The sequence below is a fragment of the Alosa sapidissima genome, chromosome 1 (assembly GCF_018492685.1).
Source record: "Alosa sapidissima isolate fAloSap1 chromosome 1, fAloSap1.pri, whole genome shotgun sequence".
NCBI classification, from domain to species: domain Eukaryota; kingdom Metazoa; phylum Chordata; class Actinopteri; order Clupeiformes; family Clupeidae; genus Alosa; species Alosa sapidissima.
This window is the reverse complement of record NC_055957.1, coordinates 54484347-54498249: the sequence shown is the minus strand read 5'-3', so window position 1 is coordinate 54498249 and position 13903 is coordinate 54484347. Positions and strand designations below refer to the sequence as shown.

Genomic DNA, 13903 nt, shown 5'->3' with positions numbered 1-13903 from the left:
CTGTGCCACATTGGGACCCAGGTTCGAGTCCGGTCCCGATCCCACCGTCTCTCTCTCCCCCTCACTTTCTGTCAATCTCTAACCATCCTATCACACAAAGGCAATAATGCCCAAACAAATGAAGAGCTTGATTCCAAAATGCTATATTCTCCATTTTAACACATTTAATAAATCATTTTTCAAAATGTTGTTAATGTAGTGAAACTGTAATTGGGTTATTGTTACTACATTTACCTTTACTCAATCAAAACAACAGCAATTTTATAAATATTACCTGAAATACACAATTAAATAACATGACTTATTAATGTTTTCAAAAATGGATATAGCGTTTTGGAACCAACTCTTCAAATATACCTTAAAAAAAACAATGATATTTGATTCAAAGGGAAACATATAAAAGTACATTTTGGCAACTGTTTTTCTCTCTCCCTGTATGAACAGAGAACCCTTTAAAGCAAAGAGAGCACCCTCACCACAAACGTGGAACCCTTCCCCTGGATGTCTGTAGTTGACAGCTCCAGCCGACCAGGATCAATAGCTCCTAGCTCTCCAAGACACTCTCCACAAAGCTGGCGGGTTTCTGGGTTAGTATCCTGGCACCCTCTTAGCAACACTGTCACCAACTGGGAGATGACTGGCTCCACCATCTCACTGTCTAACACATACTTCAGCAGACATTTCTACAACAGAATAAGAATTAAGAATAATTACCCTATGTCAAGAATGATACATATGGTCTTGTGATGATAGTTAAAAAGACATTCGAATGATGTTGCAGATTTTTAGGGCTTACTTGGTTCTTGAAGAGCATGTCTTTAAGGTTGGTAAGGGCATGGGTACGCACAGCCACATTTTCATGCTGTATAGCCCGCATGGATAATAGGAGAGAAGCCTGCAGGTCGGTGCTCTTAGAGGATTGCTGTGGAGGTAGCACTACTTTCAGGATCAGTACTATAGTTATGGTTACTTAGCAGATGATTTTGCCCAAAGTGACTTACAGAATACAAACTAGGGCTGTCAAAAGATCTTTTTTTTTTTTTTTTAAATTGCGATTAATCGCATAATTTCTATAGTTAATTGCATTTTTATCACATGATTAAAATTCTATTATTTGACATTTCTAAACATTCCAGAAGTCCATATTAACAATTTAAAGCATTTTTTACCAGTGTATCTTGATTGGGAATCAAATGAAAGCAAAGAAAGTTACTTTATGAACTTAACTTTAAGACATATTTGATTATTTTCAAATAACATTTAAAAAGATGTGCAGCAGGCATGAGGCAACACATTGTATTCTTCAGAAATAGCTGATATAAACTGAAATAAATGCTAAAGCAAAAGTGCATGCACAAAATGTACACACATAAATGGCATAACAAACAAATAATACTCCATATAGCCTATTCATTATCTTCAGAGTTCAGTTGAAAATAAGGAACTTAAGAAAATGTAGCATGGGCCTACAGCTCATTTAATGAAGTGCTATAAGAAATAGCCTAGTCGATTAACTATGTTCAGTTCAGTGTTACAGTGTAGGAGTGTAAACAATGTTTAGCTTGTATAGATTATAGCTTAAACTTGAAGTGTTTAGGTGATGTTTTAATTCCATGTCGACTGAGCCAACACTGGCGCCGAGATGAGTACACCGTCACTGTACACTGTCAGCAGTTTTGAACAAATTTGCGCAGCATGGTCACGATGCTAAGCGGATTTAATAGGAATTCAGCCAGTCGTCTCCTATGCAATGCTTCTATGTGTCAACAACAATAACATTGAATTGGACTATATTTAACAAGTCAACCAAAATCACCAACCTCTCTACAATCTCGGAGGACGTCTTGAACATCTTTTAGCTCTGTGTGATCAGGTAAAAAGTAGACTTCATGGAGAAAGTCTTGGACCTCCTCCCTTAAAAAAAAAACAAACAACAGATTGAGTTCAATGATATCAAAATTGAAAAATGGTCTTATTCTTCCAACTGTGTGGTCACACTATGTGTGGCGTCCTGCCACAATGACAGTCAATAGGTTACTCGATGCTTTGGCCACTGAACTGCACGCGTGCTTCACAACACCGCCTCTCTCCAGCTGCGAGATCATAACAATCTTGTGCACCAGTGCAACCACATGTATTGGGCATGATGTATTCATGTCGGCTTTTGCCGGTGGAAGGGGTGGGATATGTGTAGACAACTACCATATTGGCGTTACAAACTAACCCCATACATTTTTATGGAAAAGTATGGAAAGTCTCTGGTTAAAACGGCACCATTCAAACTCTGTCTCAACTCCCTGGTTTCTCGTTAGATTAGATTAGATTCAACTTCATTGCCATTGTGCAGGGTACAAATACAAAGACAACAAAATGCAGTTTGCGTCTAACCAGAAGTGCAAAATAGCAGAAAAGTGCAATGTGATATACAAAGTATAGACAGGTGGTACATAGACAGGACAAATAGTGCAGTGTAGACAGTAGTATACAGTCAGTTTGCAGTAATATAAAATAGATATAAATATGTGCAGTTGGCAGCAGTGACAATTGGTTGGTTGTCACCGGGATGACAGCCACAGGGAAAAAGCTTCCTCTGAACCTGCTGGTTCTTTTTTTTTTTTTTTGTAACTGTGGTGGTATGGCGCTGTATGTGTAACTGTTGTTTTTTAATTGCCTATGTATGAGCTGTGTATGTGTGATGCAGTGATCGTGAAGCCCAAATTTCCCCTTGGGGACAATAAAGTATAAAGTAAGTATGTAAGTATGTAGGTTCGGGGGCGGAGAGACCTGTAACGCCTCCCAGAGGGGAGTGGGATGAACAGTCTGTGGTTGGGGTGAGGTTTGATGATGCTGTGCGCCTTAAGCAAGCATCGCTTGCCCTGATGGCCTCAATGGAGAGGGGTGAGGAACCGTTGATGTGTTGGACAGTTTTCACCTGAAAGGGGTCCAGTGAGGGTGGTAAGCAGGTCTTGAGATGGGCCAGGACCAGCCGCTAATGACAGATTAATCCAAACCTCAGCCAACTGCACTGCACAGGCCCTGAGTAGGCGTCCGGGGATACCATCAAGACCAGCAGCCTTACATTCCGCTCTGCTCAGTGCAGCGCACACATCGGTGGTGGACAGTGTGAGGGGCTGGTGATCTGCAGAGACCACAGCCTTGATGGCCACCTCCTTGTTGTCCCTATCAAAGCCGCCATAGAAGTGGTTCAGCTCATTAGGCAAGGAGGTGTCTGTGACAGGTGGGTCACAGCGGCCTGTGAACTTTCAATTTTTAAAGGGACATTGTGGAAAACACAAGGGGCAAGGAAGGCCATGGCCATCGTGGCCGCTGTGAAATTCCAGCCATGTTCCTAACATTTCATGCCTCAACAATCTTTGCAAATTTGAAATTTGCTCTGCAGGTCTGTCTGCCAAGAGGCTATTGAACCCCATTTCCAATGTCCCTAAAACTCAGGCACACAAATATAATTGCTAATCAGGCATGGACATGTATTTCTTTAGAATTGAGTAAACAACTGCCTTTAAAAACCTTAGTTTACGAGATTGCTACACTTCTGAAACAATTTGATGAGTTGAATACCAATTTAAGTTTAATTTCAGTGCTAGTTACACCCCTGCTTGAAGTTGTAAGACCATCTTTAAATCTTCAATCTTTTCCAGACCCACTCTCAATTACAATTCTGCTAACCAGGCTATAAACAATCATTTACAGCTTCTTATACATCACATGCGATAGCGGTGGTCATAATAAGGTCAAATGCACTTGTCATTCTTCAACATGAGAAAGCCATGCAAGAACACAATAAGTAAGGAGAAAGTACAGTGGGTTGCACAAGTATTCAACCCCCTCGAAATGCATAACCATTTTCACATACCCCAAATACTCCTAAATTAAATACATTACCATGTCTACCATTACCATGTCTAATCAAATAGAAAATATGGTTTTATTGCATGCTGGAACAATCAAATACAGGAGGAAGCAGGGTTTAAGTGTTAGTGTGTTTACCTCTTCTCCAGGATAAGATATCGAATAATGGTGGCAGTTTCTCTGGGCTGAATGGATATGAGAGGCAGGAGAGCCACAATTACATGGCTGAGGAGTGGCCCGAGATAGGGTGGATCCAGGCACCGTACAAAGCAATCCCAGGTTCTGTTCAAATGCACATAGCACTTTCTCTTTGTAATCAAGTCTATACAGTTCAATGACTTTTTATATCTATTCCAAAAATAGAAAAAAAATGAGCAATAATACAAAAAATGACATTTGTTTTTCTTTCATAAACCACCAGAGTAATCTGATGACAATTTTCTGAGCACCATACTGGCAACAGAGCTCTGGGTAATCCTCCTTGTACTTCAGGCCTGTCCGGAGTGTTGTCATCATCTTCACCCTCACAGAGCTAATATGTTTTGGTCCCATCAGCTTCATAAATGCAATCAGACTGTTTAAGGCCTGAAAATTGTAAACATAAGAACATACTGGAAATTCACCAAAGGAAACCAAGATATGTAAGTATTTCCAAGAATACTCTGACACTGAGTATAGAAAGGTACACAGTAGTAATGTGCGGGCCGACCTGTAACGCGCGGTTCAGGCGGGTGCGGCTAGGATAGATAATCGCTAGATAGCAACGAGAGTTATATGCATGAAAATATCTGTATGTGCAGTGGCTAAAGTGAGATTTCAACTGTCTCTTCCTTGCTCTGTCTCAAATGCACACATGCACACCAGAGCTGCTTGGATAGGCTACAAAGCTTATCCACACAACAAATCAAACTGTCGTGACTGACTGATTGACCCATGAATAAAAAAAGTGTTTTTTGTTTGTCCTTCTTTACGCTTCTCTCAGCCTCTCAAAGGAACTCTGGATCTCATTCATAGTGACCACTGGGTCCTTGGTTACCTGTCTGACCAAGGCCCTTCGTTCCGGATTACTCAGTTTGGCTGAGCGTCCAGATCTAGGAAGACTGTTAGTTGTTCCTAACTTTTCCATTTGAGAATGATTGAGGCTACCATGCTCTTGGGCACCTTCAATGCTACAGAATTGTTTTTATATCCTTTTGTACCCTTCCCCAGATCTGTCTGTGAGACTGAATATAAAGAAATGTCTACCTCTCCTAATAATGGCCAATGATTTAATTTAGGCACAGGTGGACTCTAATCAAGTGCCATAACAAACTGAATACTTATGTAAATTGAATTGAATTTACATTTTTTATAATTACAAAATGCTCCAAACACCTGATTTTTTTGTGGAGTGTTGGAGTATTGTGTGTAGATTGATGAGAGAAAAAAAGGAACTGTATCCATTTTAAGATGAGCCTGAAACATAACAAAATGTGTAAAAATTGAAAGGGTCTGAATACTTTCCGGTTGCACTGTAGATAGGGGCAGTATTGTCACCATCTATCTTGTCAATCCTTTCTCAAGCGTCCAGAACGGTAATAGACTAATAATCAATAAGCCCATTCCAATATCCACTGTGCAATAGAAATAACCCTTACCAATATCACATAGGCTAAACAGTATAGAATGGATCGCGCCTGCTTCATCACAGTCTTAAATAAGGAAACATTAGCATCGCTGCTCCATGATATGGATGCAACCACGTTACTTATTAAAATGAGCAATTTGTGGGTCGGGTTCGGGTCGATGTTTAACATATTTTGCCAGGTGGGTGCGGGTCATAAAAAAACCCAACCCACACATCACTAGTAGACAGCCAATTTCCGGCTTCCCATACAAACCATTTTCTTCCTGTCTTTCTCTCCTGCACTAGAGCTGAGCAGCTGTAAGTTGAAGAAAGCCAAGATCCCCAACAATTTAGGCTGTAGATAATCAGCCTGTGTAGCAGAAATGTAAAAATTGAAGTTGTTGCAAGTCACATACTTATGACTAAACAAAAATATATGAATATGCCTAGCAGGTAAGAGACCACTACTCACCATGCACTCTGGAGTGCTAATTTCCTGTAGACTCTGAGAGGGGTCGTGACTTGAGGCAAAAGAGGATAAGATTGCAAGCCCATTGAAAACCTGCTGGTAGTGCTCTCCCAGCCGAAGCAGCAATTCATTGTGGAGGCCCTGAAAATCCTGTCGTAGAAGACTGCCTAACTCCAGTTCAGTCTCATTCTATGCAAAAAACAAAGTCGTCAACTTAATTTAAATCCTACTTGTCAAAAGACGAACAAGGAACCATTTCCTTCCAACTTCATATTACCCTCCCAACTATTTCTCATTTAATCTTTACTTCAATCACCTGAAGATAGTGGAAGGCCTTCTCCAACTCATCCTTGGTGCAGGAGCACACAAGGTGAGAAAAGATGTACTTGAAGTTGCTAATGAGGACCTCTCTCCTGTTGCTGTTGAGTTGTCTGGCAATTGTCCGTATAAGAGCTGAGGCAGTAGGGGTGGCCTTGGCTGCTAGGTAGGGGAGGAGAACCTGGAGTGTGCGCTAAGCAAATAAATGAGGAAAAAGTAAAGGGTTTTAAGCCAACATCATGAACATATTCATAAATACTGTTTCCATGTGAAAGCAGTCAAGTCAAGTCACATTTATTTATATAGCACTCTTTAGCGCAATGCAATTGACCCAAGGTTTTCAATTTCAAAACCAGCTTACCTAGGAATGTCTTATTGTACAGAAGAATACATTATATTGTAGGCCTGCTGTTTATTTTGATATATGGTTGTTGTGTTGAGTGAAGAGTTTGTGAGATATTCCACGGAGAAGAATGGATGTGTAGATGGATGTAGAGCCATGTGCGGAGTGTGAATATGATTACATTTCATGTAAATGTAATGTTAATTTTCTCACAACTCATTTATCACAGCAACTAGCCATTGTATCAACTAATAACTAATAGCTTTGGAAAGGTTAGGCTCCACTTTCATGTGATATGCATATGATACCTGTGAGACCAGTGTGAGCAATTCAACAGAGAAGGATGGTTGCGATTTTGGACGCAATTTAAGTCCATTGGCCACATAGGGTTAAATAAAGACATGCTTCTTAAAATAGAAGAAAAAAAGACATACATACATTGAGGAAGCGGTTGAGGTCAGGGAAATCAAAGACTTGGGCCACATGAAAGAGGACATCTAGGGCCACCTCCCTCTGGTGAGCTGCCTCTTCACGAAGAGCCTCACTGCTCTGATCTGGGGTAGAGCGCAGCGCTGTGATGTGGCGCGAGTGAATGGATTCCACCAGAAACTGTATAAAAATGATCAGACACACAATCTCTAATTGCCAGTTGTTTAACACCGCACCATTTTGCCAACATTTTAACAAATCTATCTTTCCTCTTTATCTTTATGATTAATTTCTTTATAATGCAAAGATGTTAAGTATTTGTATTTCATTATCAAAAATTGATCATTTGAACATAAATTGCCATACAAAAGTATTCATCCCAAAGGTATTCAAATGAAATCTACATTTTTAAGCATAAAAGGAGGGGGGAATAAAAAAATTTGTATCAAACGCTCAAAAACGAACTAAAACAGCAATAGAATGTGAAGAACTGACTGTTTGGATGAAATGTTAAAAAACCTATGCTGTGCATTGCCCAGCTATCCAATTAAATCAAGATGCTGAGCAGCTCTCCCCAAAACATCTTCTCTGATAACACAACCTCGTACCTGAAGAGCTGCTATTGAGTCAATGTACAGAAAACAGTAGGGATGCACAAGGATATCGGCCTGGCATCGGTATCTGCAGATAAAAGCTTCACAACTTAATTATCGGCATCGGCCAATATGGACATTTCTGCCGATGTGCCTGGCCGATAAGGTGACCTGTAAATTATGCGCACGCGAAGCAAATGTTTACGTTACTATGAGCACCAACAACATACTTCAACATGGCTGTGTGGCATTTTATTTCCAAATTCCAGAAACTGAAAACAAAATTGCTATTTGCAGGGCTTATAAAGTACCAGTGATGCAAGGAGGGGTAAAACAATACTCTTTTAACGTTACCAATTTAATTACACATCTTAAGAGCCATCATCCTGAACACTACAAAGCACTAAGCCAGAAAAAACGGCACCAGCTAAAACCGTGACAACGCATTGCTAAGCTTTTGTTTACAATGCAATCAGTTTCTAAAGTGTGTAACGTTAGCTAATGTTAGAAAGCTTTGTGAGTTTCATGAAGTCCAGAAGGAAAGCTATCTGTAAAGTTACTAGCCTACGTGTTGTAGGTCTCATTCATTTTACTCTACAGACTGACATTTTAAGTTTACAGGGTTACAGCTGCATTTCTGAACAATGCGTCATATTGTCAACAACACAGTTCTTGGGGAACTGGCATGTAGTCAAGTAGCCTATGACATTTACATGTTTATGTGAAAATTTTAGGCTACTTAATAAATGTGCCATATTTGAAATAATTTAAAATATTTTTCATGAGTATATGTCTATTTCTAAAATGATACAGGGTTGAATCAAAGTAAAGTTTGTAATGTCCCGCATCGACAGCAAGTAGCCTACACTATCATATAATAGGTTAATTGTAGTACAGGAGAAACTTTTCAATTACTAAAAATTAGAGCTGAATATCGGTATCAGCATTGTCAATCGGCCAAAATGAGCTTGTTAATACAGGCATATCGGATGTCGGCTAAAATTCAATATTGTGCATCCCTAGAAAACAGCAAGGACGCAGTCACAGGCGTATGGCCACACTATAAAAGGAATGGTGTAGACATCGTTTTCCTGGAGTCAGTATCAATAAACAACATTAATAGCAGCCCGCTGTCCAATTTTCAATGTGGCCCTTGAGCCAAAACGTTTGCCCACCCCTGACCTAGAATATAGTCTGTTCAGTGTTTCCCACAGAATTGAATTCTATTTGTGGTGGTAGGTTTGCAGAATTAACTCAAATGCAACAGTTTTTAACAAATTAGTGCAGCGCGGTTTTGATTCCCCAACCAGTTTCAAGCACAATTTAGTCATTTAGTCAAATAAGTCAATGTATGGGAAACACTGCTGTTGGCTTTGTTTAAGTTAATTTAAAGAAACATGCCGACTTTTTGGGACTTTAGCTCATTCAGCGTATTCCCCAGAGTTCGATAAGTCAATATATACCCTTCTCATCTCCGTGCGTATAGTTACTCGGTCAGACACACACACCGCTAGCCTAGCTTGAAGTGCCTTGAAGTGGTCGGCTTCATTAGCCTACACCGAATGCTCCTTGGAGTTTGAAGTAGTAACACCGGAACTTCTGAGGTGCTGGCTGCAAATCACTTAGCCCAAGTGGCTGTGCTTCGCCGGAATGTGAAGATAGGACTAAGTATGAGCGTAGTAAGAGTGTGCTATACATCAAATGACTGGATATGGGATGTGTTGATACGGCCCCTGGAAACCAACATATAAAAATAATTTGGTCACCCTAGGCCTTGGGGAGTACAAAGAGAAAGCACCCGTTTGATAAATCAGCCAGTAGTGACTTAAGTAATCTCTAGGCCTATTGCAAATACGAATGTCGTTGGCTATATAAACTATCTAGCGGATGTTTTTACAGGTACAAGAAATAGAGGCTTGGTCAACTGTAGTCTATGGCCCATGTTCTGGTTCCTAAATTAAGTTGCCCTACCTTAACTTCCAAACTCTTCACAGCACTGTAGCCAATTAACTGCATGACAGGCTCAACACTAGATTGTGTAGTCTTATTCCCATCTCCAGCCCCCAGCACACATACCAAACGAGAACTAAACCACTCATAACAGGTAAATGTCGTCGACATGTGCGCGCCAGTATGAGTGCTGCTTGTAGGGGGCCACAGCTTTGGAACAGGATTGATGATGGCCTCCAGGTGCTGCTGCCCTCAATCTCCAACTTCAAAAAGACAACTAAAAAATAATCTCTTCCTAACCTATATCTAATATAAAACAGTTTCCTCATGGACTACTGGGATGTATGTGTATGATTGGATGTGTATGTAATGTTGTATGTGATGTTACATGTATGTGTATGCAATGTTAAGTATGTATGTTGTCACCGTCTGGTTTCAGGTGGTTACTGTGTATATCATTGTCTGTACCACTACCCTTTCATGAACCATGGGCCCCCACCTATAAGATTTTCTAGCTTCTTTGGGAGACCCATTCCCTCTACCCGCCTGTCTTTGTACCCCTACAGGTTTATTGTAATGTTTGAAGTGGTATTGTGAATAAACTTAAACAGTAGGCTATGTATGTTTCTGTACAATAAACAATTGTATTTGTTCAAATTTATGCAGCAGAACTACAGGGGGGAATTCTCCCATTCGTGCGTAAATCGTTTTTTAATGCACTTCTGTGTTACGTGTATTTTCCCATTCCCGCTTCTGTCACACCCACAGTGCGTAAGTTTGAAATCAAGGCGGCCTTATGAAAGAGGCGTAATTTATTTAAAATAGAACCAGACTTTCTCATTGAAAGTTGTTCCATGAAAGACAAACACATCCCACACTCCTATTTTGTTCAGCAGACTTTTGTCTAGCTGTCTTGAGCCTCTTTTGGTAAATATTGTGTCTTTGAACTGTAACAGAACGCCACAAACCAAGGACCAGAAACAAAATCCCTTTTAATTCCTCTATTGCCACGTTAATGACGTTACAGTTGTTTTCTGCAGCGTTGCTATGGCAATCGGCTAATTTATGGGTGTACTCTGTTGCAGGGGAAAATGAATAACTGGTACCAAAACCGAGTAGAGCCGAGTTGAGCTGATACCATGCAGTGGAAAAGCCCCATTACATGGATGTGGATAAACGATTGTAATATAGTAGTAAAAAAAATAATGGTAATGACTTTCAGGGGGGTTGAATACTTTTGCATGGCACTATAGCTTGTTATGTCAGGTGTTCCAAAAGATACCGCAAAATCAGTTGCATGCAGAGCACTCACTTGGCAGACTGGTTTACGATACTGGTTGAAAAAAGACTGCAGTTTCAAGCCCCTTGATGTGGCCAAGGCCTGGATCTCAGTGTAAGCCACCATGGACACTTGTGTGGTCTTGGACAGTAAAAAGTGCAAGAGGTGCAGCAGAGCAAAGGACACAAGGCTACCTTTTGCAGCTCTGCCCAGAGTGAAAGAAAATCAAGTCTTTGCTAGTATTACTGCTACATACAGAGACAGATTTCAAATTATTTATGAATTACTTCTGTATTTTTAAAGACAGTACCTGCCAATTTCTCCTGTAGCAAAAATGAGCGTGCTTTTCAAATCATTGTTTCTTCCCATCTTTGCGTTGTTGTAGGCTTCTTTTAACCGGCTAGCAAGGACCTGTAACAGAGTGGATATTAATGACATTCATGGCACTATGAAATCATTTCATATTTCCAATGAGTTGATGTAGGCAGTGAACATACATCTTTCAGGAAGTCATCACCATTCCACGATTCCAGCATGTTCTTTAGGTTCTTACTGAAGAGCATGCGTACCCCATGGTCTGGGTCCTCTATAAGGTCAACCAAAGCAGTTACCAGTGCTTTAGTATCTGGGTCACAGTGGCTCAAATCCAAGTGCATACACAGATGAGGAATATTCTCCATAAAAGCTGCCAAGGAGTGAAGAAAAGCACATGCCTGTAAACACATCAAGTAAACTACAGCTGAACAAGATGCTTTTATTGCAGAGAAAAACTTCCTCACCTTGTTTCACTGGACTATCTTCCTGAGGCTTGAGCAGTGTAAGGAAGGGTGTGAGGATAGAAGCTCCAATAGTGGTAGTTCCATCAGAATGAGTGTTTGCCATTGTAAAGTGCACACAAAGATATTTGGATGACATTACAGATTTCTCTAGAAGCTGGAGTCGGGAGTTCTCTGACAAACAGCAGACCAGATGTCCAGAGATACCAGCTAACTGGACTTTCACAAGGGATGAGCTGTCCTGCAACCTGTTTCTGTAAAAACATATGTAAACATTTTCAAATATTATAGTAATACCATCTGTCAAAAATGTTCCAACACTCCTTTAGAAATTAATGAAAATAGTGGTCATTTCAGATGTTCTTTTTTCAGCACTTCATAAAACTCTCATAGTTTGAGAACTTTAAATGATTTGTAGGACAGTTTGTTCTCAACTTGAGCTGTGTATGCAAAAAGTTCACAAATTCTGAAGAACATACTTTTCGGAATGCTAGGAAGTCTTTGTATTAGTATTATTTAATTTGAGCTATTTCCATGTTGAACTACATATTATATTGATATGGCATGATGGCAATATAAAATAAACACAGCTAATAATGGTATTAGATTGCAATACATAATTAAATGCAATGGATTAATATTCAACTAAGGTAGACTGCTGTTGTTCACAGCACTAAGCTATTTACGGTTACTGTCATACTTAGACTCTCTGGCCCTCTCTTAGAGCCAGGCATAGTGAGCTGGCCCTCTGAATAAAAAGTTTGGGGACCACTGTTTAAAAGGTTCACTTACAGCAAGACTTCATGGATGAGGCCATAGGATTTGACACCAAGGTTGTGCAACAGGATAGGGAATCCTCGCACAGTCTCAGCCCTCACTTCCTCATTAATACTATGCAGGGCCCACCGATATACCGATGAACGCCAATCAGGACACACCTTCTTTGGAAGCAGGGACATCAGGAACACACAATGGGCTTGCATTTGAGGTGCTGCAGTAGCATCATAAAAACAGAAAAAACAGAACAAACAAATGCTTTAATTGCCACAAACACAGTTAACAAACAATCATTATTTGGTCATTTCACCATTTGGTACCAAATTCTTGCCATTAAATTATACAATGGACAGACAATGAACATCTACAGTAAAATGCTAGTTAAGCAGCTTACAGAAAAATGGAGCCAATTTCTGGGAGAGTGCAGTGGTATTTGCTGGGAAGTCAGCAGTCTGATAGACTGAGAGAGTATTGTGCTCCTGCACCCAAGGAATGGACAGCAATGCACAGAAACACTTATTCAGACTGGGTTCCTGCCTCCTGTTGACTTGGCACACAAAATACAAGAATTACTAAAAAGAATCAATTAAGTGCAAATCAGTGAAAGTTCTCAAGTAAATAAAAGTTTTTCACACTGTTAACATGTACTGTAAGACACACTGCACATGATGTCTGAATAAGCAGTCAAAGCCATGACCAGGGGTTAAATTGGACCAGGGCTGTCCAGGGCTCAGCGCTGGCATATCATCCTTACTTTTACTGTGTCTGGTGCTGAGCCCCTGCACATACTTAGCAGTGAGCACTCATTCCTTCACATCCTCTTTTCATCCGCTTTTCTTATTCTTAATTTAGAATGAAACACATTTTCACTGTTTATTTTTAGCTGTGGAAAACTAGGCAAGAGCTTGCTAACAGTAGAAATGTCATGTAACATGCTTATTTGATAATAATTCTTTTGCCATTGGCATACTATTGTGCCAGAACTGGTGCGATAAGTAAATTTGGAACAACACTTTCATGTTTCTGGCACACAAAAACAATCAGTAATTCCTTACTGGTAATGAAGAGTATGGCATCCAGGATTCTGATAATACATTCCATCCATGACTTCAGATCTTCTCCAACCGCACTTTTGACCAACACTTTGTAACAGGTGTCCAACACCTGCACCAATGTCTTCTCCTGCAACCACACCAGCTTGTTGCCATTGCTCAAAGAGTTACTGAGGTCTTCATTTTTTTCTCCCTCAGGCAAACGCACTTCAGCTCCCCTACAAGTATTTAACACAAAACAACTATGCTGGTGATTGGTTGTCATTTTAGAATTTAAAATCACATCAAAACAACATTTTGGAGAAAATGTAAAATGTGGAAGACAGCATGGGACAAGTGAATAACTGCTAGTGTTACCTTTTGTCACCTATTTTTTAATTTGGTCCTACTTTTAGTCCTGTCAAAGGTCCTTTTTAGTCATTCAAATATAATTTTTGTTAG

General features: G+C 40.1%; 1 protein-coding gene across 4 annotated transcripts in view; it reads right to left on the bottom strand.

The window, feature by feature from the left end:
- atr (ATR serine/threonine kinase) overlaps positions 1 to 13903 on the bottom strand; it is a 132510-nt gene that overhangs the window by 97455 nt on the left and 21152 nt on the right. For all 4 annotated transcript variants that reach the window (XR_006034969.1, XR_006034970.1, XM_042109270.1 and 1 more), the window contains exons 7-22: positions 13466 to 13680; positions 12805 to 12957; positions 12426 to 12624; positions 11637 to 11887; positions 11355 to 11542; positions 11168 to 11268; positions 10891 to 11062; positions 7045 to 7215; positions 6262 to 6456; positions 5949 to 6134; positions 5751 to 5846; positions 4325 to 4455; positions 4009 to 4152; positions 1821 to 1914; positions 797 to 922; positions 477 to 683 (exon numbers count right to left, since the gene is read on the bottom strand). Coding sequence is in view for 2 of the 4 variants with exons in the window: in XM_042109270.1 (XP_041965204.1) it covers positions 477 to 683; positions 797 to 922; positions 1821 to 1914; positions 4009 to 4152; positions 4325 to 4455; positions 5751 to 5846; positions 5949 to 6134; positions 6262 to 6456; positions 7045 to 7215; positions 10891 to 11062; positions 11168 to 11268; positions 11355 to 11542; positions 11637 to 11887; positions 12426 to 12624; positions 12805 to 12957; positions 13466 to 13680 (2629 nt within the window). In the remaining 2 variants the exon portion in view is untranslated. The remainder of the gene's footprint in view (positions 1 to 476; positions 684 to 796; positions 923 to 1820; positions 1915 to 4008; positions 4153 to 4324; positions 4456 to 5750; positions 5847 to 5948; positions 6135 to 6261; positions 6457 to 7044; positions 7216 to 10890; positions 11063 to 11167; positions 11269 to 11354; positions 11543 to 11636; positions 11888 to 12425; positions 12625 to 12804; positions 12958 to 13465; positions 13681 to 13903) is intronic.